General features: G+C 42.6%; 1 protein-coding gene across 1 annotated transcript; it reads right to left on the minus strand.

Moving 5' to 3' along the window:
- Positions 1 to 823: 823 nt before the first annotated feature.
- Positions 824 to 27974, minus strand: colgalt2b (collagen beta(1-O)galactosyltransferase 2b). The gene is made up of 12 exons (XM_056252328.1): positions 27688 to 27974; positions 10114 to 10224; positions 9425 to 9542; positions 9129 to 9263; positions 8505 to 8709; positions 6742 to 6861; positions 5672 to 5745; positions 5408 to 5514; positions 5150 to 5282; positions 3857 to 3984; positions 3541 to 3747; positions 824 to 1549 (listed from the first exon to the last, which is right to left on the minus strand). Exons 1-12 carry the CDS (start codon positions 27912 to 27914, stop codon positions 1276 to 1278), a joined length of 1839 nt encoding a protein of 612 aa, XP_056108303.1. The 5' UTR covers positions 27915 to 27974; the 3' UTR covers positions 824 to 1275.
- Positions 27975 to 27982: the final 8 nt, after the last annotated feature.

Below are 27982 nucleotides of genomic sequence, written 5' to 3' on the forward strand. Positions count from 1 at the left end.
TTCTACACTGAATGGAGGTTTCAAACACATCTATGAGAGTTTAGCAGAGAAACAGCCAGAGGCTGTTGGAAGTACATGTTATTCAAGATGACAGTTAACTAACCAAGCACAAAAAGGTTGCTGATATATCAAAATGAATATGAGGCTTTCCTGGACATCCTTAGATGCATTATATTATTGATAGGTCAGTTTTATTGAATCAGCCCACCACCAGCACCAAGACATCTTCAAAGAAGGTAATGAAATAGACAGTCAGAGAACAGGAGCCAGCCTGCTGAGTGGAAAAATACAAGTGTGTCTGGAAAAATGAGAGCTATTTCTAATTATTATACATGACATAATGCCCATGATTCATACACTCTTTTAAGATACATGGAATATGTATCTTTTTGAGCCTCCAGGAATATTCTGGAAGGACTTAGTGAAAATAGGATGTTAACAATAAAACAAAAGCACCACTTGTCTCACACACACACGTTGAAATAGATTTTGTACAGCTGTTCTCATTCATTAAAATTCATTCATTCACATACTTAATGACCAGTGTGTGTCTTCAATGATGTGTCACGTGGAGTCCCACGTTCTCCTTCTATGGCAATTTAACATGTTTTAAACAGTGTTTTAAATCCAGCACAACTTAAAAACATGTGAAAACTGCAGATTTGAACAACTTCCAAACAAAAGTATGTAACCAATGCTCTTAATTTTTGGCTCTAAAATATACTTGACACATGAATGACATTTAAAAGTGATATGGTGATGCTATTAAAATACATCAACTTAAAATATTATTTCTTTCCTGATCATGTACAGTAGAAATGTGGACAGCGATACGATTCTTTTATTAAACACTGCGCATAAACTGTATCTGTTTTTATATTACAATATAAAAAGAAAACTTTAAAATAAAGATTCATCTGTCCTGTTCATTGATTGCAAAACCAAATCTAACTATCATATGTCTGTGTTTCTCTGTCCAGTCCTTCCGCAGTGTCCTCGTCCTTCAAACACTTTGAAGTGTCCATCAGGGACAGTTTGGTCCTTCAATGTCTCTGGAAGGCATGATGAAATAAATAAAGTGGAAACAAAAAGAGCTTGTGTGTCTATGAGCAAAATCAACCAGCCAGCCAATGGTGTTCGAGCATCCCAGCCAGCTGTCATGCTATTGGCTGATGTGTCGCCAAGGAGGAGGGGACTGCTGGAAATTGAGGAGTGAGCTGTCAATGAGTCAGTGTGTTTTGTCATTCAGTTGTGTAGTTCGAGAACACAGAGAACTCAGAGTTCGTCTCGCGAGGCTCGGGACGCAGGCGGTGGTGTGTCCCCGGTGACACTGTTCTGGGCGACGGAGCGAATTTGTGCCTGCTGGGCAGTTTTTTGGGCATACTGTCTGTCCCAGTCTGTGTTGACAGCCTCGTCATCCCAAATAGTGGACGTCTCAGTGTCGCTGAAGTAACCCGGCTCGCCCGTATAGTGTGTTGGGTACAACAGCAATGGCTCAACAGAGAAAGCACGAAGATCCCTGGGATCAAAGTGAGACATGTATGCCTCACTGAGAGAGAGAGAGAGAGAGAGAGAGAGAGAGAGAGAGAGAGAGAGAGAGAGAGAGAGAGAGAGAGAGAGAGAGAGAGAGAGGGAGGGAGGGAGGGAGAGTGAGTACAAAGATGAGGGGGGAAGAAAAGCAAGGGCATGGGGAAAGTCACAAACAGAAACATTTTTAGTGGATAAATTATTTATATTGTTTTTTATGTGATTTATATAGCCTACTGTTCAAAAGTTTGGGTTGGTAAGGTTTTTTAAAGATGTTTCTTCTGCTCACCAAGGTGGCATTTATTTAAACAATACATTAAAACAGTAATATTGTGAAATATTATTACAATTTAAAATAACTGTTTTCTATTTATATTAAAAAAAAAAAATTCCTGTAATGGCAAAGCTGAATTTTCAGCATCATTACTTCAGTCAGTGTCACATGATCCTTCATAAATCATTCTAATATGCTGATCTCATGCTCAAGGAACATTTCTTATTATTATCAATATTGACGACAGTTGTGCTGTTTAATTTGTTTTTGTTTTTTTGGAAACTGTATTATATTTGAAACAAAAATTTAAAAGAAATGCAAGTATTAATTTCTTTAAAAAAATCTTTACCCATTGAACCCCAAACCTTTGAACGGTAGAGTATATAATATTTACATAATGTATATATTTTATATTTAGTAATGATTCCGTGATTCTTTGATGGCTATGCTAGATAATCTCCATAGGACATGAAAACATTGGATTATTTACTATACTTCATGCTTATATACAAGAGTAGATTCACACACTTGGGGTACACAATGAGTCTTTATCCCACTCTCTCTCTCTCTCTCTCTCTCTCTCTCTCTCTCTCTCTCTCTCTCTCTCTCTCTCTCTCTCTCTCTCTCTCTCTCTCTCTCTCTCTCTCTCTCTCTCTCTCTCTCTCTCTCTCACACACACACACAGAAAGTGAAGTATATTTATACAGTAATCCATCTGTCTTATACCAATGGCCCTTCCCCCAAACTCAGCTATCAATGGGAATTTTGTCCCTCTAATGCGGGGCAACAGGAAGAACTGGCCCTTCCCAAAATTCCTCAAAGAAAGAGCAGGGAGACAGAGAGGGGAAGCCAGAGAATGCTAGACAACAGGGGAGAAGGACCGCAGGGTGCTGAAGGAGAGAAAGAGAAGGGCCAGTAAAGGCGACACATATGGGGGCACAGCCAGTGCTGAGCAGTTCTCCCACTAGAGGAATTGAGGTAGAAAGGCAGTCATTGTGTGACCCAGCAGGGACACCATACTTATTTTCTCACTCTGAACAATCTACCACTGTGTCTGTGCCACTCAGCAATACAGCCTCAGTGTGTGCCTGTGTGTAACCGCTGAAAGAAATCTATCTATCTATCTATCTATCTATCTATCTATCTATCTATCTATCTATCTATCTATCTATCTATCTATCTATCTATCTATCTATCTATCTATCTATCGCTGCACGATTATGGATAAATTGAGAATCACAAAATTCTGAACCATCTAAACAAAATAACGTCATTTTAACTAATTTTTAAAAACAGTTTGAATGAATGATTCAGTGACTCACTCATAAAGACTTCACTTGTTTCGTTACTGGATGGATTAGCGTTTTTAAATGAATCTCTTGAATGAATGATTCAAGACATTATCAATGTAATTGATATAATCTTTATTTGAAGTGTCATGATACCTTCAAAAGGCGATTTACTCTATTTTGATCGCTAATGTAGACATCAGTGTTACTATCTGAACTATAAACTTTTATCTCAGTACTTCTGTGAACAATTTTAATTACTGTGACAGAAATAGTGATTCTTGTGTGGTTGAAAAGACTGTTTGTGAAGCTGTTTTGTACCTACACACGACAACTGCTCTATGGGTCAGATGTGATCGTACTTTTCAAAGCGTCAATAGACAGCCGAATCGTTGTCATTTAGGAATAAGCATCCACCCATCTGTGCATCCATCCATCCATCTCACTTACTTAGGGTGTTTGTTGAACATGACTGGCAGGAACTCGTCTACAGGGAGCATCTTGCCAAGTGGCTGAGCAGCGAGGAGTTTCTTGGCCCCCTGCTGTGAAAGAGCGTAACCTAGAGTCCAGTATGAGTAATCGGCCTTCACCAAGTTATTCACACCCTCTACAGACACCTCCGGCTGAGCTACTTGCATCCGCTTACGGCCCACATATCTATGGAGAAAGACGAAGAAAGGGAGAGATGTAGAGATGTAGAAAGATGTTTTTGTGAGTGGTGAAAAGGTGTTATCATGTGCTTGTTATCAGCTGGTGTTATTCTTACATGAGGTCCCAGTTCAGCTGAGCTTTTTCAACATCCTCCATGATGGTCTGTAACCTCCTCTTAAACCGAGGCTCAAACCTCACGTCATCCTCCAACACCAGCACATGTCGCAGACCCCTCTCCACCACCTATTACACACATTGTGCACCTGTAAACTACTGGGACTAAACAGAAAACACGCTGTCTTTTGAAATAATTGTTTCAGCAAATGGTAACATTTACTGGAGTGTTGCTTGTCCAGGTGAGATTAACTGTACAGTTATACTATATTAATAAATTTGGATAATGTTAAAAACTAACAGCTTAAAAGATGCCATTAAAGGCTAAACAAAGACACAGGAACTCCAGTGTCCCTGTGTTTGTGTACAGATATAGAGCACATTCAGCAAACAAGGTCTTTGTTTTAAAGCAGTAGAGGCACAAATTCTATGTTTTGTTGTGATAATTATTAGATGTGTTAAATAAACCTAATAAAGAAAAAAATTATCTAACATAAAAAATATATAAATTTTTATACAAATCTTAGTCTTGAAAGAATATCAAGCTCAACAATTCAACTCTTTACATAAGTTATAAGAATAAAAAATGTATTAAACCAATATTATTCTTTAATATTATGGGAAGTATAAATTTCCCATTTAATTTTTTTCCCAATCATTTTCATGTAATTCATTTTGATATTTATTTGACGTTACACACAAAAAAAAAAAAAAACAGACGCATCCCAAATTGTGCACAAAAAAAAAATCGCAAACTATATATAAAATTACAAGAAAATAAAGTCCCTCTAATCTATTGATATTTAGTTTGACATCCTGATGTTGACAATCAGCATTTGCTTAAAGTCCCCCTGTGGTGAAAATCAAGCTTTTAATGTTGTTTATATGTCTATGTGGTGTTTTTAATATGCTTTAAGACAAACCATGTGCAAATTCATAAGTCAACAGTCAACACAATTGCTGAGTATTTTCTCCTTAAAACTGCAGTGAACCAAAAGACAGTCTCAAAAACGCAGTTTGAAATCGCTGCTGTTTCTGACGTCACAAACTACCTTGTAACCAATCACGTCACCGTGTGATTGTCAACGAGTGGATCTCTGAGCTGGTGTGAGTGAGTGGAGGCGGGGCTGATTTGCATATTCATAGAACCGCGTATATTGACTACAGGGGGACTTTAAGGACACCTTCCACTACATGTTTATTGAACAAGACAAAAAAATTTACTTTGGACCATATGCTGTACCCTGTTTTTTTAAAGTGCCACATATTTGTTTATATGTGAGTGTGTCTTTACCTGTATCCAGGTGAAGTGGTGGCTGAGGAAGCAGCCAATCTCTCCGCGTGTCAGAACCCTACCGGAGTACGGATCTTTATATTCCGGGATCATCTCTATACCTAGAGCCTGAAGCTGAGATGTATTCAGTGACCTAAGAGAGTACAGAAGGTAAGATCAACAAAATCGGAAGCACTTCCACATGAATTGTTCTGCCACATTTCGAAATACCCAAACATCATAAATGTGATGGCACAGAACGTCCCCTTGATGACCTACTTCCCATCTACAGCATCAACCAGCGTAGCCTCAATACCCAGCACCGCCATTGTGTTCAACATCCGTTCCCTCCGGTCCAACCTCCGCTTCAGATTAATCAGAAAGATCTGAGGGGAAAAGAGAGAACGAGAGGGTCTGAGGAATGAAGCAGGACAAAATAAGAAAATGTCACTTCAAAGAAACTTCAGAAATCAGCTGAAGTTTCTCTGCAGGATAACTATCATGAGTGTCCAGTCAAGCAAGGCATTCCAGAGATTCTCTCACCTCATCAAAGCCCATCTTGTCCTGGGGTTTGGGTGGAGTGAAGAGGAACTCGGAGGGTTTTATGTTATGATCGACTGTAAGAAAAGGCATTTGACATTGATTAAATGCACATCTGACAGTTATACATTGGAACATAACAAAATGTCAATTTATCCTCCAATTAATGGAGGTTGAAAATATAAAGTGTAAAAGAGTTGAAGTGCTGGAAAAAGGGTGTTTTATTAGGGGCAGTGGCCATGGGTGTGCTTCATTATGTGTGTGTGTGTGTGTGTGTGTGTGTTTGTGTGTGCCAACGGTGTGGGGACCAGGCAACGGTCCCCAAGAAGAAAATACCTTTATAAACATACTCAATGTCGTCATGAAAACATAATAATTCACAAAGGTTTCAGTGAGTGTTAGGTTTAGGGTTAAGGCAAAGAAAAGAAAACATAAGCTCAGCATAAAAACAAAAGTAGTCAAAGGAAAATCCCCTCCATGACAAAAAAACAAATGCATGTGAGAGTGCATGTATATATATATATATATATATATATATATATATATATATATATATATATATATATATACTACTGTTCAAATGTATGTGGTCAATATATACTTTTTGGAAATTAAGATTTTTATTCAGCAAAGATGCATTAATTAGATTTTAAAATGCCAGTAAATACATCTATAATGTTACCAAAGATTTCTATTTTGACTTTTAACCGTTTTGACCACTGATAATAAGAATTGTTCCTTGCGAATCTGATCAGGATATTATAATGATTTCTGAAGGATCATGTGATACTGAAGACTGGAGTAATGATGCTGAAAATTTAGCTTTGACATCACAGGAATAAACACATTAAAATATAATAAAATACATAAAAAATAGAAAAAAGTTATTTTAAATTGTAATAGTAAATCACAATATTACTGTTTTGCTGTATTTTTGATTAAATAAATGTAGCTTGGTGAGCATAGAGACTACTTTCAAAAACATGAAAAAAATCTTACCCAAAACTTTTGAATTGTAATGAATGAATGAGCATCCATTCTTTAATAAATAATTAGTATTGTGTAATACTTACTCATGGCCTCAGTGATGGTGTGTATGAAACTCTCCTTCTCATCTTCAACACTTTGCTGGGCCTTCAGAGGTACAGGCAGAAAACCGTAATGTTCTCTGTTACACACGTACATCTGTACACCTACAGAGAAAAACAACAGCATAATACATACACTTCATGGAAATGATCTGCACGCAAACACTGTATAGCCCACCCAATACAACTAGAAACATGAGTGTTACATCATTAATATGTGTTTGTGTGCTGTTTCAGTTTGTATTCATGGGTGTGTTTGGAATCCTGATTTATCGACTTTGTGTTAGCTGTGTGTTCTCTGGATTTACTGTAACTCTACTGCATGCTCTCTCTCTCTCTCACACACATTATGTCCTCAATGGAATATCCACAAACACCCAAAGAGGCCATAAAAACACCCAGCTGGAGCTGGTTTTATTAACCACAGGATTATCCGGCATTGACGCTACACTAACACAAACCCTCCTCAGCAACATAAACTGGAGCCGGACAGTTGGAGGTGCTGTGAATTATGTGTTGTGTTCTGATCCGTGTCTGTTCTGGGTCCCAAAAACAGAGGAACGCCACTTTAACTGCCTTTATCGGTTTGCTCTGAAAACATTCTGTGCTTAAAAACACTCATTACAAAAACAACTCATGCACTTTAATAATAAAATGGTAACACTTGCAATAATGGTCAATGTTTTAACAATATTAAATGCATTAGGTTATCACAAACTAACAATGAAAAATACTTCTGAAGCATTTATTAATCTTGCTCAATGTTAGTTTCTACAGTATATACACTAACACATTTTTAACATTTTCCCCCAGTTTCACGGACAAGACTCAAGCATAGTCCCAAACTAAAATGCATGTTTGAGCTGGTTTAACTGAAAGCAACTTGCACTGACATATCTTGAAATATGTCAGTTCTATTGTTTTGTCTTAAGATGCACACCAGTGATGTTTTTTTCTAAGGCACATTATAAAAGCTACTTAAAGGCACACCGTGTAACTTTTGGCCACTAGGGGCGCTCCTTGTGTCCCTCTCGCGTTTTCTCTTTTTTTGCCTCCTCAGAAGCAGTTTTAAACTTTTTCCTTGCCTCAGCCATGGCCAGGAGTCGAGCAGGCGGAAAAATAGTAGCAAAAGCCTTAGCTCCATGAGTATATCAGAGCCTGTGGTCACGTGACGGTCGTAAAGCGATACGTTCTCCAGGCATTCTCCAGGTCACATGACCTGGCCAAAGACGGTGGGTGCGCCTTCTCCAAACTTACATAGGCGGTATTTCAAGAGGGCAGCCGCTCTCGGAGCATTGATGGTGTCAAGCGCTGTATATTGGCCTGAGGAATCATTTAAAATAACTCGTATGCGTCAACTCTTTAGGTCACAAAGTCCGCGGTGTGCCTTTAAATGCCCTAATTGAACGTAATTGAGGCCTAAACCTGGCTAAATCTATATATAATCTTAATATATATTATTTTGTGATATGTGATAATCATATGTGTGATAAACGAATACATATAATGTCAAATATACAATTTTTCATGTTTGGTCATAATGCAGTAATATAATCATAGCGTTTCATTGTATGTTTTAATATTTAACTTAAATATATATATATAATTTATCAGATTAATAAATGCTAGATTTTTTTCTCAGTGTTAGTTATAGTTGATAGTAAGTTATAAAACATTCTAAGTCAGATAAATAGAGATTATTTCTAATGGACGGCTGTTAAAGCAACCCAGTGGTGGAGATCTCTCACCAGTTTGTCGCGCGGAGAATGCAAAGACCATGATGTCATCAAACGCCCAGCTGTAGTCTGGGTGAGGTGGGTAGAAGGCCATGTCCAGCGTGGCGCTACGTCTCAGATCCATCAGGAAGGTGGAGTGCACCATGGGAACTGAGAAACAGCCCAAACGCTTCCACTCACGGATAGGCTGGTAGTCTGGGGTGCGCTTGTAATAACCCTGAGATGATGGCAGAGAAACCAGGCTATTGAAGTACTGGTCATAATTAGATTTCATTGTGAATGTACAAATTAGTTTGAACGCATTCCGTGTACTATTGAAGAAATCTTGCCTTATAGGGATAGTTCACCCAAAAATGAAAATTCTGTCATCATTTATTCACCCTCATGTCATTCCAAACCTGTATGACTTTCTTTCTCCTGTAAAATCACAAAAGATGGCATTTTGAGGAAGAAAAGTGTTTTGGTGACCAGTTATAATAATAGTATGGACAAAAATAAAATCTCAATTTCTCAAAACATCTTCTCTTATGTTCCTCAGAAGAAATAAATTCATACAGGATTGTCACACTAGGGTGAGTAAATGATTTTTGGGTGAAATATACTACTCTTTTAGTCTGTTTTCTGACAGAGCTGTACCTGAGGTGTGATGCCACACCAGAAGTTTGAGTAGAGGGACCGGGAATCCAGCATAGGCGCCACCAGTGTGAAATTCTCTGCCATCATGAGATCCAGCACCCGTGGGTTGGTCAGGAGGTTATCACTGTCAACAAACTGAGAGAAAGAGAGAGAGATGTAGTTTATTTGTATCATTTGTGGAACATGAGTGGCATGTGATGAATATAGTTGGAGTATTAGTACTTGTGGTTTTATTTAACGGGTCTAACAGATGCAACATAAATAAGTCAACTATTACAAGAATGGCAGCATCCTACCAGGATATAATCAGCCCATCGTTCACGTGCAGTCTTCAGTGCCGCCTGCCTGAGCTTCATTAGATGATTGAAACGAGACGGAGCCCAGTGTTTCGGCCCCCACTCATCCGTGTATGACCTTACATCAGAAAAGAAGATGCATACACTTTTTCATAAAATAACATTTAATAAAACTGTTTAATTGGTTTAAAAAAGATTTGACTCAAAGGAGCAACTCGTTTACATATTAGACGTTGTTACTTTTCTTATGAACTCTCATAAACACAGTATCAAGATTGTCAGTGAACAAAATTTCAATTTAAAAATTTTCCTTACAAAAAGCTATCATTTGATTTCTGAAGACTTAGAATATAGTGTGAGTCATATGGAACACTGTCATGATACTTATGTTGCTTTTGTATAATTTTTGAAGCCTAAAAACATATGTGCTCATTCTTCAAGTACATGAAAATTAGTATAACATAACATAATATAATATAGTATAAATATACATAATATAAGTATAAATAAATATGTTCCATGGAAGAAGGTCATACAGGTTGACAGAATTATTTAATCCCTGTTCTGGAAATCATTAGATTTAGATGGGAAAGAGATTAGTAGACTGTTGCAAATTCCCGACATAAATAGCCATTAGTGCTAATTGACTTTGAAACCATCTGTTCTGAAACGAGATGTTTTTAACCAACCGTGGCTCATCCATGGGTCTCCACTCCACGTAATGATATCTGCTCTGCCTGTTCTTCAGCCATTCTCTCAGGATGGCTGTGGTGTTGTCCACATTATGGTCCGTTGCAGCCCTTCAAGAAACGACAAAGGCGAGTTTACTTCATTTTAATATAAACAAGACAATCTCCAAAAACAGCTGCTCAACAGGAGCAGTGAAAGAGAGATGCTTCCCTCAGGCTAAGGTGAAACAGTGAACTAGTATTTCCTTCTCCTAGACTCAAAGACTTGTTGTGGCAGAGCTTGATAAGACTATTAAAATTCACATGAAGATGTCAAAAGTGCTATTTGACAGTGCTAGCTAGCAGCTAGCGCTGTATTCCCAGAGCTGATAAATTCCTCAGGAGCGGTTATGGGCTTGCAAGGGAGTGAGGCACTTGACAACCGCTTGCCAACACCAGCTTGTGAGAGGTAAAAGATGTATTGTCTAAGTTTCATATTAGCATTTCAAGAGCCTTGCATAGCAAACGTAAATATGTTGCTGGCAACTCAGAGATAAAGTGCAGATTTAAGTATGCAAAAGATGAGCCATTAAAGACTTCATAAAACAAGATACCATCACTTGCAACAAAATTTATGCAAAATATACTAATTCATGTTTTTACTACATTAAAAGCGCCAAACATACAAACGCTGTGACATAACAGTATGTTTTCCCAGTATTACTACACTGGGTTGTGGAAATCACATGTAAACAAACACACACAGTGTCCTTAGTTGAGTCAGGGCTGTTTGGCAGTGCCAATGGAAACCTCCACTGCACAGGGACTCTGCAGTAAAACCGTGTGGGAAAGAACCAACAAATATTGACATCACCTCAGTCGTCACATTCACACACGCATGCACATTTCCTCGCCCCACCTTTACCAGAAATAAAATCCGACTGGTGTTTATATTCATATTTATACTGTTATACACAGCATTGCAGGCTGTTCTACAGTAGCAGGAAGATAATTGAGGCAACGACAACGAGGCAAATTAAACTGGATTCTGTCGTGGAAATTTTAAACTAACCATGTTTCTAACATCTAACCTTATTAAACTTGTGACTTTGAGTGTGTGTGTGTATAAATAACAAATATGGGAAATTAAACTTGACAGTCTAGGTTTGAAACCTTGTGATTATGAAGTAATGAAGAACCAATAAAATTGTAGGGAAATTATATAATGCATCATGTCATTTTCGCCCATTCTCCTTTTCTATAAAAACTGTTGTATTTGTGTTTACTGGTGGGATTCTCAATGGGATTTTTCTGAGATCCACTGGCCATGCTTATTGCTTCTTTTTGGGAGATTCTCTGAGAACTGCTCGAGAACTCCCGGCTGTAATAAAGAGAATTTAAAAGAAAATTACTCAAGTCTGTCTGTCATTTAAGCTGCGCAGCAAGAGAACAAGTAAGTTAGAAATATCGGCTCAGCAGTAGTCGTCTGGAGACACGCTGGAGTATAGGATTTAAACTCGGCAGTAGTCGTCTGGAGACACGCTGGAGTATATGAATTAAACTCGGCAGTCGTCTGGAGATACGTCGGAGTATAGTTAGGGAGCGGAAGCAGTAGTCGTCTGGAGACACGCTGGAGTATAGGATTTAAACTCGGCAGTAGTCGTCTGGAGACACGTCGGAGTATAGTTAGGGAGCGGAAGCAGTAGTCGTCTGGAGACACGCTGGAGTATAGGATTTAAACTCGGCAGTAGTCGTCTGGAGATACGTCGGAGTATAGTTGGGGAGCGGAAGCAGTAGTCGTCTGGAGACACACTGGAGTATAGGATTTAAACTCGGCAGTAGTCGTCTGGAGATACGTCGGAGTATAGTTAGGGAGCGGAAGCAGTAGTCGTCTGGAGACACGCTGGAGTATAGGATTTAAACTCGGCAGTAGTCGTCTGGAGATACGTCGGAGTATAGTTAGGGAGCGGAAGCAGTAGTCGTCTGGAGACACACTTGAGTATAGGATTTAAACTCGGCAGTAGTCATCTGGACACACGTCGGAGTATAGTTAGGGAGCGGAAGCTGTAGTCGTCTGGAGACACGCTGGAGTATAGGATTTTTAACTCGGCAGTAGTCGTCTGGAGACACGCTGGAGTATATGATTTAAACTCGGCAGTAGTCGTCTGGAGATACGTCGGAGTATAGTTAGGGAGCGGAAGCAGTAGTCGTCTGGAGACACACTGGAGTATAGGATTTAAACTCGGCAGTAGTCGTCTGGAGATACGTCGGAGTATAGTTAGGGAGCGGAAGCAGTAGTCGTCTGGAGACACGCTGGAGTATAGGATTTAAACTCGGCAGTAGTCGTCTGGACACACGTCGGAGTATAGTTAGGGAGCGGAAGCTGTAGTCGTCTGGAGACACGCTGGAGTATAGGATTTTTAACTCGGCAGTAGTCGTCTGGAGACACGCTGGAGTATATGATTTAAACTCGGCAGTAGTCATCTGGAGATACGTCGGAGTATAGTTAGGGAGCGGAAGAAGTAGTCGTCTGGAGACACGTCGGAGTATAGTTAGGGAGCGGAAGCAGTAGTCGTCTGGAGACACACTGGAGTATAGGATTTAAACTCGGCAGTAGTCCTCTGGAGATACGTCGGAGTATAGTTAGGGAGCGGAAGAAGTAGTCGTCTGGAGACACACTGGAGTATAGGATTTAAACTCGGCAGTAGTCGTCTGGAGATACGCCGGAGTATAGTTAGGGAGCGGAAGCAGTAGTCATCTGGAGACACACTGGAGTATAGGATTTAAACTCGGCAGTAGTCGTCTGGAGATACGCCGGAGTATAGTTAGGGAGCGAAAGCTGTAGTCGTCTGGAGACACGCTGGAGTATAGGATTTTTAACTCGGCAGTAGTCGTCTGGAGATACGTCGGAGTATAGTTAGGGAGCGGAAGAAGTAGTCGTCTGGAGACACGTCGGAGTATAGTTAGGGAGCGGAAGCAGTAGTCGTCTGGAGACACGTCGGAGTATAGTTAGGGAGCGGAAGCAGTAGTCTGGAGACACGCTGGAGTATAGGATTTAAACTCGGCAGTAGTCGTCTGGAGATACATCGGAGTATAGTTAGGGAGCGGAAGCAGTAGTCGTCTGGAGACACACTGGAGTATAGGATTTAAACTCGGCAGTAGTCGTCTGGAGACACATCGGAGTATAGTTAGGGAGCGAAAGCTGTAGTCGTCTGGAGACACGCTGGAGTATAGGATTTTTAACTCGGCAGTAGTCATCTGGAGACACGCTGGAGTATAGGATTTAAACTCGGCAGTAGTCGTCTGGAGATACGTCGGAGTATAGTTAGGGAGCGGAAGAAGTAGTCGTCTGGAGACACGTCGGAGTATAGTTAGGGAGCGGAAGCAGTAGTCGTCTGGAGATACGTCGGAGTATAGTTAGGGAGCGGAAGCAGTAGTCTGGAGACACACTGGAGTATAGGATTTAAACTCGGCAGTAGTCGTCTGGAGACACGTCGGAGTATAGTTAGGGAGCGGAAGCAGTAGTCGTCTGGAGACACACTGGAGTATAGGATTTAAACTCGGCAGTAGTCATCTGGAGACACGTCGGAGTATAGTTAGGGAGCGGAAGCTGTAGTCGTCTGGAGACACGCTGAAGGGTTAACGTAGCTACCGTCAATATATATAGACGCGCTAGCGTACAAGTTATACTAGTATAGTTAGTTTTAGGGAAACAAATCTAAAATAGTTAGGTTTGAGGAAAAAATCCATAACAATTCTTTTCACCTAATGTGTAAAAAAGAGCACAAAAAAGTCATCGAGTTCTTAATCAGCATTTTGTCTCATCTTCCAGTACAAATTATACATCCTTTAAACAATACAGGCCTAAATTTAGCTAAAAAACAAAACAAAAACTAAATTACACTGTTTACTTGATTTAAAGCATAAACTTTGCTAAATTTACTAAGGTTTAGTCAAACAAGTGATAAAAACAGTTTGCCAGTGAAACGAGGCAAAACATGGGTTATTCCAAATATATTATCTGAGGAAAAAGGTCTATCCTGTGTAATCTGTTCTATTAATCTATTCTATTCTCAGGTAAATTAATTAAAATAAATAAAAGGATGTTTGGATATTTTAAACAACACAAAAATATTAATAATATATATATATATGTATATAAAGGGACTAAAACTTTTTGCCACACCTGCCAATGGAAAATTTACCGGCCATCGATTTTTTTTACCAGCCATAAAACAGATTAATCCTTATTGAAGTTTCAAAAGTTGCAAAAGAAATTCTTTGTGTTTTGTTGTTTAATTAACATTAAAAACACAGACAGCAACAGGAATATTAGGCTGCTGTCGCTTTGAGAGCTAATGCATTTTCTTTCTCAACTGTTTACGTTCACTAATGACAACTGACTATGTTTTCTAGGATACTTGCCAAGATGGGCATTTTGACAATTTTGTTTGAATATGTCTGTTCAAGTGCAAGAAGGCGTGAAAGAAAGCTCAATTCAGTATCGTGCACCGCCAGTAACGAATTGAGTTCCCTTTCGCATCTTCTTACGTTTGAATATTTAAATTGGCAAGGCTTAAACGTTTGTGGCGATTCAGCACTGGCCCGTCAACTGTCCAGAGCGTCGTTCACGTTCATGTTCTCACAATATTGCATTGTTAGAAATCATAAAAATGTTACCGGCCAACTGGTGATTGACACCGTTTCATATACTCGCCAACACTGGTTTTTACTCGCAGACCCTGTACATATATTTTTACACAGTCACCTCCCAAATCTACGCCTGTCTGCAATGAACATCTGCAGTGAATAATTAAACCCGCATATTCACATACACCACCCACAAACAGATAACAGTGCATGCAGTGTGTGCATACTAGCACCGTCCACGACTGCTATTTTGTCACTCACACAAACATAGACAATAACTCAGTCAAGACAGTCTCGCTCTTAACAACATATCCCGACAAGGAAAACTGAAAATACAGGCCAAGTTGTTGTATATGTGTTTTAAGTATGCTTTACGGGTGTCCAAGGTTTTATGAGTGTATGACAGCAGGGGGAACAGACAGCACTGAGCTTGATAAGCAGTCTGGTTCTTTATCACTGGTTCGAAACACCTGACACACAGGTAATGACAGGTAATGCCGTGTCAAAAAGATCACTGGTTTCAGACACGCACTGCTTTTCTGATGACTTCAGCGAATGTAAGTGTGCCACAGTTGTTTTAAAAGGAAAACAGCCCTTCAAGCTGCAATTTTTCCAGAACATCTGTAAAAAAGCCAGAAAAGCAATGCATGTGCATGTTATTATATGAGGATAAATACACATGTGTTATCTTTTCTTTGCATGCAATTCTCATTCTTATGTTCATCAGTTCTCTGTTCATTCTAGCATTTATATTAGGTTTATATTGTGGTTCCATCACACTGCTGCAACCCATATAAACATCTGGAATAAATGGACACGCTGCATCTCTGTAAATGACTCTCTAATGGTTAATGATTCCACATGTGCTCTCCAACCCTCCTGGGGAGAGACCCAAACTATGCATTTTGGGTTATGTTGATCCATGACAAAGAAAACTGCACATATGCTGAAGTGTGCAAGTATACACACAATCTCTGGTGGGTATGGAGATTAATGATTTCTGCATGACTTTATGCTATATTACTATATGCTTGCATTATGTCTGTATATGATGAGTAAAGAAAATATCTGGATCATATTTCTCAAAATCAAAAGAACAATGTATAATGAAAAATTAAGCCAATTTTGAAGTCAGTGAATTTCTGCCTGTTTGAAGTCTTTGAGCCTGTGTCTTAGCTCTGGCTGCAGGAGTCAACATTCATATTCATGACCGGACAAGCAAACAGCCTGACGAATTCGAACCTGCCAGCCAATGAATGACTCAAACTTCTGGTTTCTGAAGGTTCAATCAGTTATATATCCGGGTAGACACATTCTCCTCACCTTTCACTCTCACCTTTCGATCTCTAACAAATTTCCACACCCAAGGGCCACAACAGACATCTGACACTGACCACGTTACATACACTTCATTTTCTGAATATGGTCCAGGTGCAATTATTTAGGCACTTTCCCCTATCTGTGTATTGATTTATATTCTTTTTTTTTAATGTTTAGGACATAAATCCTCAGTCCAAGCAGCAAGTAATCTGATATTTCACTGTTAAACACCTTTTACTACTGAAAGTTATTTCACTTAAGTGGACCTCATGATAAAGGTGATGAAAAGTGTTTAGGGCTGCGTGTGTGTGTGCATGGCAGGATATTTAACTCTAGATTTGTATGTATGCGTGCGCTCCTGCTGTGCTTGGAGGAAGCAGGACTTTGCTTATAAAAACCTTTTTGAAGTTTATTGTAAGTCTCCAGCTCATTATCTGACTGCTCGAGGCTCACTCTCTCTTTTTGTCTCTCTGTTTCTCCTCCATATGACCTTATTATTGACAGCATCTGGACACCACATGCTACTCACCTCCATACACGCCCATCTTATGCTTTTTCCACCTGCACAGTACAGCCATCACAGATAAACAGAAAAAAAAAGATTAGATTACATGAAACAAAAATCCTGAATTGGATAAATCACATAGAAAAAAAAGATATTGGAATATCTTCTATACTATCTAAATGTGCACAGACAACACAGTACAAAAGTTCCTACAAGGCCGATTACCTGTTTCAAGTATAACAATGACAGTGTCTGCTGTATTATGAGCACGTGTGTAAATAATGACAGAGAACGGTCTTGAAAAATACATAAGTATCTTTTCTATATCAGCGCTGATTTTCTTTTAGATGCTCTGATTTGTAACATCACCTGTGCTGATGCGACCCACCACTAATAATTTTAAGGGATGGTTCATGCAAAACTTTTAATTCAAAGTCATTATTTACTCACCCTCATGTCGTTCCAAAACGTAGGACTTATTCTCTTCTGCAAAACACAATATATTTTGAAGAACTGTTTTTGTCTTTAAAATACAAGCAAATGGGGTCCAAGGACCACTGACTTTTAGTGAAGACATTTTGCTTTAAACTTATTTTGTGTTCAACAGTTAAAAAAAATGCATACAGTTTTGGAACAACATGAGATTAGTAAATGATTTAAATTTTTACAGTAGGTGAACTACTGTATCCCTGAAGTTACAATAAAAATTTGACAAAGTTTGCTGCTTTGTAAATATCAATGAAAATGTCCATTAGTTAAAACACATCCAGACACAGATATCTATATCTATATCTATATATATATATATATATATATATATATATATATACGTTATGGGGAAAATATGGCAATATCCAAAATCCTTGTCCTTGTGGAAAACAGCTTATAAATCATACTAAATTATGTTTTTGTTTTTTATGTAAAAATGTGGAATGTTTTTGTAAGGGGTATTTAGGGTTAGGGGATAGAATGTAAAGTTTGTAGTACAGTATAAAATTATTACGTCTATGAAAATCCTGATAATACACAAAAGCCCAACGTGTGCATGTGTGTGTTTGCTTTCCAGTGGCTCTGCCCCCATGCATGGGCTGACGTGGCTCACTGGCTCTGTAGATTGAGGAGGGGGCAAAAGGGCTCGTGAAACCTCTGCTGTACTCAAATTCCTCCAGCCATCCTCTGTCAACACAGCTCTGCCATGTCACACACAAACACAACTATAGAGTATGATGACAGTTCATCCCTGCTGAAAACCGCAATTTATGCCAAGTACCAGCTTCATGACATTTAACAAAACATATTTTTTACAAGTACATAATCATATTCACATTAAAAGTACCAATATTTAATTTGATACAGCTGCAAACTACAGCCTCAGAGATTGTAGCAGATAGTTTTATGAGCTTTTCAATGACTCATTGTTCTCTTATACATCTGTTTTGGAGTTACAAATCTGATAAAAGCAACAAAGAGTCAAATTAGTTGTAAATCTTTCAGAAGGAAATCACACAAAACAAGCACACATCGGTAAAGACAAAAATGTTTTGCTCAAGCACATAAAATACAGTAGGATCATAGACTGGCCAAGAGCAGGACAAACTCAGAGACTCTCCCTTTACCTTCCTGAGAATATAAACACATCAGCTACACTGTGAAAATGTATGTGATGTGTTTACGCAGAGAACAAGAGCAAGAGAGATAGACAGTGAAAAAAATGAGGTGTGAGAGAAATTGAAACTGTGAGAGGCTGACAGATAGATTGATTGCTTGCTGTGTAGACATTGTTAGTAATCCCAGCGGTTTATCAGAAGGATGAATCCAGCAGACAGCAACACAAACTTCACGAAAATACCTCGCTATTCACTAATGTCCCTGCAGAGCTGCTCGCTTCACGCATGCCTGTCTTTTGTCCTCAGTTCTTAAGGTAAGTGTGCCATTTGGGACAACCAAAAACAACTGAGACTGTGACAAAAGCCTCATCAGACCCAAGGGAGTCTATATAATAATGTCTGGAGAGAACTATGCATAAGCATTCCCAAATATCTCAATAGCAGCTGCATTGGACCACACAACATTTTGAGTAAATCAACTGAGTCACGTGACTAGAAAGTGACAGTTGCAAGAAAGTGACACAATGAAAATGATGCAACATTTATATTATGATGAAATATATGTATGTATACATTTCTTTTTGCAAAAACTAATTCGAATTATATACACTACCATTCAAAAATTTGGGGTCACTACAACGTTTTCAAAAGAAGTAATCTTTTTTTCAGCAAGGACGCATTTGATCATATCAAAAGTGACTGTATAAAGTCATTTAATGTTACAAAAGATATATATTTCAAATTAATGCTGTTCTTTTGAACTTTACATACATCAAAAAGAAAGAAGCACAACTTTTCAACATTGATAATAATCAGAAATGTTTCTTGAGCAGCAAATCAGCATATTAGAATGATTTCTGAAGTATCATGTGACTGCAGACTGGAGTAATGTCTGTTAAAAAATTCAGCTTTGCATCACAGGACGAAATTGGATTTTGAGAATATATTAAAACAGACAACAGTTATTTTAAATAGTAATAATATTTCACAATATTACAGTTCTTTTTGGGTCTAGAATGTAATATACAACCTAATACGACCAAGGGCTTTCCAACTAAGTTAAATTATCAATTTATTCAGTCCTGACACAGTCTCTTATGATATTACATGGCTTTTTTAACCATTACATTTTTACATAACAGCATCACGCAGATTATTTGGTCACCTGCCCTAACTCAACACACTGCACACCAATAAACTACCGCTCCAGCTCGACTCTAGACAGCCGTGACTAAAGCCAGCGATCGTCCTGCCAGCTGGACTTTTGTGCACTATTGTTCCTCTACTCTTGAACTCCTGGTTGAGGTCTTCTGAGGTTTGAGTGTATGGGATGGACAACTAAATGGACTCAACTATTGTTGTAAAGACCGGAAACTGGTTCTGGACATGTTGAAAAGAACAATACTGAAGGAGAGCAGCAGAAAATTTCAAGTTAGGCTTTAGACCCCACTGAACTGATACTGTGCCAGGGTTTTGATTACAGCAACGCTCATGCAAACCTAAAAAAAACACAAACACACACAGCTGTAATGAAATAAACATAATCATTTACAGAATTTCTTTCAGCTCAGTACCCATTTCTATCCTTTTCTCAACTGCTTTGTTTTATTCACCATGCTTTGTTAATTTAACTTGCCAAAATGCCCAGCATTCCTCAACAACAGCATCATAACTGCTGGAACGAACACCTGAGTCTAAAGGGAAACTTCTTGCATAGTTGTCAAGAAAATCATATCATGCCGATAAGACTAGTAGACAGGCACAAAAGATCAGTCAGCTCTCATAAACGAGTCTGTGTTTAATAAATCTGACTGTAACTTGATCAGTCATTTCTAACTTAGGTCAAAAGCTGTGTTAGCAGCATTAGCTTGAACACCGTTTCACTAGGACTGTGCCTCTGAGGGACATGATGCTGGATTCACACTCTTTAAAACTTCCCTCTGTATTACTTAAGACTGTCAGAGTCATTAATCAGGACAGTGTCAGATGAGATTGCCCTCTGGGTCTCCCATGTTTGCGCTCACAATTCTCTTCAGCATTACAGTAGCTTTGCTCATGCTAAAGCAGTCAATTGCAGAAACTCTCACTGTAATCAAGGTCCCTTTTAATTTGGTGGGGATTTGGATCTATTAATTGGTTGTTGATTTGATGGAGGCAGATCTCAATGCGAGCTTGTAATAAAGGGGCGGGGTTTAAGTGAACAAATTGATTGGAGAAGTCCTGCATACATCCGCAGAGAGAAGTCTGTTATTTCACTAGAAGTCCAAATTATGATATAACCAGTGATTTTTCATTTAATTGCACACTTGGTGGCCATATTGGATACCTTAGGGATACAAGTACAGCAATTATTTACTTGAACAGAAAAAGACAGAAAATCTCCAAACTGGTAGTCGGGTTTACAGCAATTACAGCAATAAAATACTATCTTAAATGTCGCTTATTCTGTTCAAATCATGCTATAACAGTATTTTTCAGGCTAGCCGAGTTAATGCAAATGCAAATTCTAGTGTAAACACGTCGTCTCCACCTTATACCTTCTCTGATCCAATCTGAGGTACTTCCATAACAAATCAGAGAAGAGAGAGGTGTCATAGTGGGTGACCTCTGCACATGGTCAATAGGAATGGAATGTGGATTGTTAGGCCACTCGTTGTGCCCCTGTGTAATTTTCAACAGTGCCCCTCCCCTGCCCTTTCCTCTCTCTACCTCTCTCTCTCTCCATCCTTTCTTCCCCCTAATTCCCAGCATTCTTTCGCAAAGCAGTGAGACTTTCAGCCTGTCATTTGACTGCTCCATTTGTTCAGTAAACTTCTGAAGGTCTTCCTGATAGTGCACATACAAGAAATATAATCCAAAAACAGCTAATTCATTTTAGGTTGTCATGAAATGAAAATTCACCTTATATATTTTCTAAATGCATGTTATTTATCTTACTGTGAACAATTTATTTAAGTTTTTTTTTTTTTTTTTTTTTATGTTAATCAAAATGTCACAACTGGACCTTATGGTGAAAACGAATCGGTTACCTAACGTAACCTCGGTTCTCTCTAGAAGAGGGAACGAGTATTGCGTAAGCTAGCTTACGCTGCGGGAAAGATTCATCTTTGCTGAGATATTGAAGCCAAAAAAATTATTTCATAATTTTTATCCATTGACAACGCAGTTCCTCTGCGGCAGACCTAGAGCAGGCTAGCTAGCAGCTCATTGGTTCGCTCAGAGAGAACTGCTTAAGCCTATGGGAGAGCGGGGCTGAACCCGCTTCCAATGAGAGGCGCCCGCGCGCTCATTGCGTCATGGCCCGCCAGAATGGGCGTGGCTATGGTGTATATAACAGTCTCTCCCAGGCTTATATGTTGATTTATTTCAGCGTGAAGCGAAACGCTAGTAGCGCAAGCACGGCCGGGAACGCAATACTCGTTCCCTCTTCTAGAGAGAACCGAGGTTACGTTAGGTAACCGATTCGTTCTCTTACGAGAGGTTCTCTCGTATTGCGTAAGCTAGCTTACGCTGCGGGAACACCTGGTCAACGCCGTGCGCGCTATGAATCCACTCATGAATCCCAGGGTGATACCGGGGGATTTTTAACGTGGAGTGAATGTATTATGAGGCCGGCAGAGCGGGCACATGAAGTGTATACATAAGCATGTATGATGAAGTGTATAAGCATTTAAGGAGAGCACAAGGGGCGAACCGGTTGTGTGAGGGACTCCCAGTAATGCAGCTTCTTAGGGAGCTGGTCGTTAGACAGCTAGTAATTTTGCCTGCAAGGCGGGAACTTCCAAGTTGTAAAATCTGACAAAAGTGGACGGGGAGGCCCATCCCGCGGCCACACAAATGTCATGAATGGAAATTCCACAGGACCATGCCCACGATGAGGCCATGCCTCTAGTGGAGTGCGCCCTGATGCCCAGAGGGCAGGGCAGGCATTTAGATGCGTAAGCAGAGGCGATAGCGTCTACTATCCATCTAGACAGTGTCTGTTTAGAGGCGGCCAGACCTTTGGTGCGCCCCCCAAACGACACGAAAAGCTGCTCAGCGCGTCTGAACGCGGCAGCGCGCGTAGTGTACAATCTCAGAGCCCGCACCGGGCAGAGGAGATTGGCGTCGCGCTCACTATCGGATGAAGGCAGAGCCGATAGGGAAATAATCTGAGCCCTGAACGGGGTACCAATCGCCTTCGGGACATAGCCATGTCTAGGTTTGAGAATGACAACAGAGTCATTCGGTCCAAACTCGAGACACGCGGCGCTGGATGAGAGCGCGTGAAGATCCCCCACGCGTTTTACTGAGGACAGAGCCGTCAGAAAAACGGTTTTGAGCGAGAGGTATTTTAGGTCCACAGACTCGAGCGGTTCGAACGGGGGTGCTTTCATAGCTTCGAGAACTATAGAAAGATCCCAGATAGGAACCGAGGGGGGGCGCGGAGGGTTCATCCTCTTAGCTCCCCTGAGGAAGCGGATGACTAACTCGTCTTTGCCCAGGGACTGAGCGCGTCGGGGTTCAGAGAACGCCGCGACGGCTGCCACGTAAACCTTGAGAGTGGAGGGGGACCTGCCCTTGTCCAGCATCTCTTGAAGGAAAACAAGCAAAGACGGCACCTCGCATGACCGTGGGTCCAGATGTTTGTCGGTGCACCATTTTGAGAACACAGACCATTTAGACGCATAGAGCCTTCTCGTGGAAGGTGCTCTAGCCTGTATGATAGTGTTTCTTACTCCTTCTGGCAAATCGACGAATAGTCGTTGATCACCCATGCATGTAGCGCCCAGCGCCGTGGATGGGGGTGCCAGATCGTGCCGCGAGCTTGAGAGAGGAGATCTGCTCTGACTGGGATGGGCCACGGGGCTGTCTGTGACAGCTGAGTGAGCTCCGGAACCCAATTCTGACTCTCCCAACGCGGGGCTATGAGGAGCACCGAGTGGCGTGTGTCCCTGATCCTCTGAATTACCTGTGGTAGCAGAGCGATCGGAGGGAATGCATAGAGCGGGCGGCGAGGCCATTCTTGGGCTAGCGCGTCCTCGCTCCTTGAGAAAAATATTGGGCAGTGAGCGTTCTCTTCTGACGCGAAGAGGTCCACCTCTGCTCTGCCGAATAGCCGCCACAGTATTTGGACCGTTTGTGTGTTCAGGGACCATTCTCCTGAGGAGATGAGGTTCCTGGACAGTATGTCTGGACCGTCGTTCAGATGGCCCGGCACATGCGTCGCTCTGAGCGAGAGCAGGCGGCTCTGAGACCAAACTAAAATGCGGTGTGTCAGTAGGAAGAGATTCCTGGACCTGACACCGCCCTGACGGTTGAGATAGGAGACCACAGCCATGTTGTCCGAACGGATCAGGACGTGGTGTCCCCGAATGAGCGGGAGGAAGCGCGAAAGCACGTTCTCGACCGCAAGCATTTCCAGACAGTTTATGTGTAAGGGGCTTTCCTGTGTCGACCAATGGCCGAAGGCCGGTGAGCCCTCGCAGACTGCACCCCAACCCGTGTTGGATGCATCTGTCGAGATGACTTTTCGGCGGGAAAAGGTCCCCATCGTGACGCCCTGTCGAAACCATTCTGCTACTGTCCATGGCTGCAGCGCCGTGAGACATGTCTGCGTAACTCTGATCAGCTGGCGGCCCGTGTTCCACGCGCGGTGGGGTACACGGCTGTTTAACCAAAGCTGAAGCGGACGCATGTGCAGAAGGCCCAGCTGAAGCACAGCGGAGGCTGAGGCCATGTAACCCAGCATCCTCTGAAAAGTTTTCAGAGGTGAGCGGGTGCCCATCTGAAACGAGGCGGCCAGTCGCTGTACACTGCGCGCGCGCTGTGTAGACAGGCGAGCCGTCATCGTGACCGAGTTCAAATCTATTCCTAGAAAGGAAATCGATTGACTGGGTTGAAGGGAGCTCTTTGTCCAGTTGACAGAGAGGCCCAGCGTTTTCAGATGGTCGAGGAGAACTGCGCGGTGCGACAGAAGCTCCGTCTGTGATTGGGCCAAAATCAGCCAGTCGTCCAGATAATTCAATATGCGCAGCCCCTGGCTCCGCAGGGGGGCGAGCGCCGTATCCATGCACTTCGTATCCATGCACGAGGCGGACGGCGGCGAAACTGTAGCAGATAGCCGTTCTTTATAATGCTTAGTACCCACGGGGAAATGCCTGGAATGGCTTCCCACGCTTTGGAGCATGCGGCTAGTGGCCGAATGGCTATATCGCCCTGATTGCTGCACATAGCGGGCTGGACACGGTGTGTGGGCGCGCTTTGAATGTGTGTGGCAACGGGATTTGCACTCAGAGAGGAGTCTATGGGCCGTGAAACAGAGCGAGCAGAGAGGGGACACGCGCACGAGCTCGTGGGCGTGTTTATGTTCTCTGATATTAGAGCGGGCTGTGCCCGTTTCATGTGATGGGGCTCTGATAGAGACACGGGATATGTTATGCTTGTGTGTATGGGTGAGCACATGATTGTGGGCACATTTTCTACACAACTGGCAAATTTTCTCTTTTTGAGATTTCTTTGGGTAGCCGTAAAAACGGCTTTTTGTCGCTCGCAAGCGGGCTGGGACACCGGCTTGTTTGTGGCGGTCAACACTACAGCAGTCGGCGAAATAACGGGGACTGGCAGAGGGCGAAGCTTTGACGGCGGTCCGGCCGCAGCGGGAGAGCACCGTCGTTTTCTTGACTTTGCTAGGCAGACTTCTGATGATCAGGCTTCAGCGTGATCTTAGGTCGCGGGCCTCGTGGGGGCGGCGGTCTGCGGCGGCTGTCAGAGCGAGAGCGAGGGCGGCCGCCCTGTCTGCGCTGGGCTGTTTGAGTCTGCGGAGGGGGGCGCTGTGGTGGAGCTCTGGCAGGAGGCTCGCGAGAGCGGCCCGCAGAAGAGCTAGCGCGGCGGGGCAGAAACAAATTCATCGCCTGAGTAGCTTTCTGGACCTCAGAAAAGCGATCGACGATTCCCGTGACAGCAGATCCAAAAAGGCCCGTCGGGGAGAGGGGCGCCTTAAGAAACGCGGCGCGCTCAGAATCTCCCATGTCGGCGAGCGTGAGCCATTAGTGTCTCTCATCAACACAAAGGCTGGCCATGCATCTCCCCAGAGCTTGTGCGGCGGCTTTAGTGGCGCGAAGGGCGAGGTCCGTAGCACTTCTTAGATCCGTGACAGCGGGGGAGGGGTTTCTACCGCCTTCGGCCCACTCACGGAGAATATCGCTCTGTAATACTTGGAGGACAGACATAGAATGTAGCGCTGCGGCGGCCTGACCGGCGGCGGCGTAGGCGCGAGCATAAAAGCTCGAGGTCGCTCTGCAAGCTTTCGAAGGAAGCGTGGGGGAAGAGCGCCATCTAGCAGAGGGCGGGCAGAGGTGTGCGGCGACCAAGTCCTCGACGGGCGGCATGGCTGAGTAACCTTTTTCGGCGGCTCCGTCCACCGAGCGCAGCGAGGCGGATATATCAGAGCGGTTTCTAGCCGAGAGCGGGGCATTCCAGGACTTCGTCAGCTCAGCGTGAAGTTCAGGCAGGAATGGGGCGGCCCGGTTGCACGCGGGGGTCGAGCGCCGATGAAAAAAGCTGCCGTCCATCCGGTTCGGGGCCTGCTCGGGTGGAGGAGACCACTCGAGACCGAGGCGTTCGACGGCCTGTGAGAGGAGGCGCATTAGTTCCTCCTCTATCCCGGCGCGGATCCCCGCCGACTCTCTCGTGGAACCGAGAGATGACCATTCTTCACTGTCTGATGCGAGCAGTGAACAGGAGTCCTTCTCCTCCGCGGCGTCTTTGGAAGCGACAGAGCGGCCACTCGGCGGCAACTGTATGTCCGGCAGGGGCTGGGAGGGAGAGCGGGAAGCGGGAGGCGGCGGCGGCGGCGGCCCGCATGGTTCCGCTGGGGGCTCCGGCGGCCTCTGGGAGCGGCGTTTCTTCTTACGCGGCGAAGAGGGAGGCGGCGCGGGAGCGGATTTCGCTGCCAGAAGTCGTGCCCGCAGGGACGACAACGGCAGGCTCTCACAGAAGTCGCATCCTCCATCCGCGAGGGCGAGTTCTGCGTGCTCGAGTCCCAGGCAGAGAGCGCAGATGACATGGCGGTCTCCGTCCTCGAGACGAGCGCGGCAAGAGCCGCAGGAAAAACGAGACATCTTTAAAAAGACGCTCGGCTCTTTTAGATATAAATAGAGAAAAAAGAAGGATACAGTCGTCGGATGGCGCTAGCTTGCAGGGCGGCTGAAGGTGGCGAAGACGGCCGGCTTCTTCAGGGTCCGGGAGCTCGCTAGAGTGATGCCTTCTCGACGGCGACGGCTTTTCTCAGGACAGCAGAAGCGTGCAGCTTGCTGAAGATGAAATGAATCAACATATAAGCCTGGGAGAGACTGTTATATACACCATAGCCACGCCCATTCTGGCGGGCCATGACGCAATGAGCGCGCGGGCGCCTCTCATTGGAAGCGGGTTCAGCCCCGCTCTCCCATAGGCTTAAGCAGTTCTCTCTGAGCGAACCAATGAGCTGCTAGCTAGCCTGCTCTAGGTCTGCCGCAGAGGAACTGCGTTGTCAATGGATACAAATTATGAAATAATTTTTTTGGCTTCAATATCTCAGCAAAGATGAATCTTTCCCGCAGCGTAAGCTAGCTTACGCAATACGAGAGAACCTCTCGTAAGAGAACGACAGGCTTCTCTCTGGTGACATATGCAGATTTTTTACAAGCTTGCATGAATCTGCATTCACTTTTGAATGCAACACCCACATCAAGCTCCAGTCAACAACAACTAATGCATCTAGAATCAAATCCCCATGCAGCCTACATTTTTTTCTTTTCTTTTTTTGTTTCACTCTGATCTACATCACAATATGGGGATATCGCATATCGGATCATGGCATATCCAGTGCATTTTATCAGCTTTTACAAGCTTTTACAAAAGTTAACAAGCTAAAAGAAGTCGCTCAATTGAAGTTCACAGCAATTCAAGTGATTTATGTTTCGGACGTTACAAAACATAAGTAGCTATAGGCTACTGCCATTACTTTTCAGATTTTATTTATTGATTACCATTCCCATATTATGTCGCAAAAGCATAGAACTTCAGATTGTTCATGTAGTAGCCTACGGTAGGTTTGCCTCTGTACGAAAGTCAAATTGCGCCCCAAAATTATGCTGACAGAAATTCTCTTAAAACGTAATTTAAAAAAATTGCACTCTAATAGGCAAAGAGAACCGGACATGTTGCTTAATCAGCAAATGTCTTTCATCTTCATTTAACATGTAATTAAATCCTTGCTCACACGCGTGACAGTGTAGTAAACCGCTTTAACAGGTCTGCTTCACGCAGACAGCGGCGTCTCTGTTCCTCTATCTGCCAGAAGGTTTTCATTAACCTTACCTGCATGCGCGCGCTCCGCTCCACAATAACTCCACTATGTACAAGACCTTCTCAGTTTTCAACCACCACACTTGCTGCAATAGCAAACCATCTCATCTCTCTCACACACACACACACACACATTATCCGTCCTCAACAGCAGCAGTGCAGCACTCCACAATAAATTCTCACCATATCGCAATCCGGTCCTTCGGGTAGTCCAGGCGGTCGATGCAGCCCAAGTAGTACGGCAGGCTGTGCGCCGAGTTCCGAGCCAAAATCGCGATCATGACTTTGGGTTTAAGCAGGGAGGATTCGGGCACGGAAAGGTCCTGCACGTGAGCCACAAGTTCCCCACGGCAGTTTTGCGCCATCAGAGCGCAAATCACAGCTACAATCACGAATCCCTCAGCTGGCATCTCTGCCTGATGGACACCGCTGTCACAACCTGAGCGGGGTAGCCTACTGTATGTGAGTGAATGAGAGG

This window comes from Rhinichthys klamathensis, unplaced genomic scaffold (assembly GCF_029890125.1).
Source record: "Rhinichthys klamathensis goyatoka isolate OS25496 unplaced genomic scaffold, OSU_Roscu_1.1 h1tg000094l_1, whole genome shotgun sequence".
NCBI lineage: Eukaryota > Metazoa > Chordata > Actinopteri > Cypriniformes > Leuciscidae > Rhinichthys > Rhinichthys klamathensis.

Excerpts from the sequence above, each read along its gene's own strand:
- colgalt2b (XM_056252328.1), bottom strand. The coding sequence starts at position 27,914 with ATGCCAGCTGAGGGATTCGTGATTGTAGCTGTGATTTGCGCTCTGATG. Across the intron at positions 9,264-9,424 it reads GATGGGCTGATTATATCCTG|TTTGTTGACAGTGATAACCT; the intron begins GTAGGATGCTGC and ends TCTTTCTCTCAG. Across the intron at positions 1,550-3,540 it reads ATGTTCAACAAACACCCTAA|TGAGGCATACATGTCTCACT; the intron begins GTAAGTGAGATG and ends TCTCTCTCTCAG.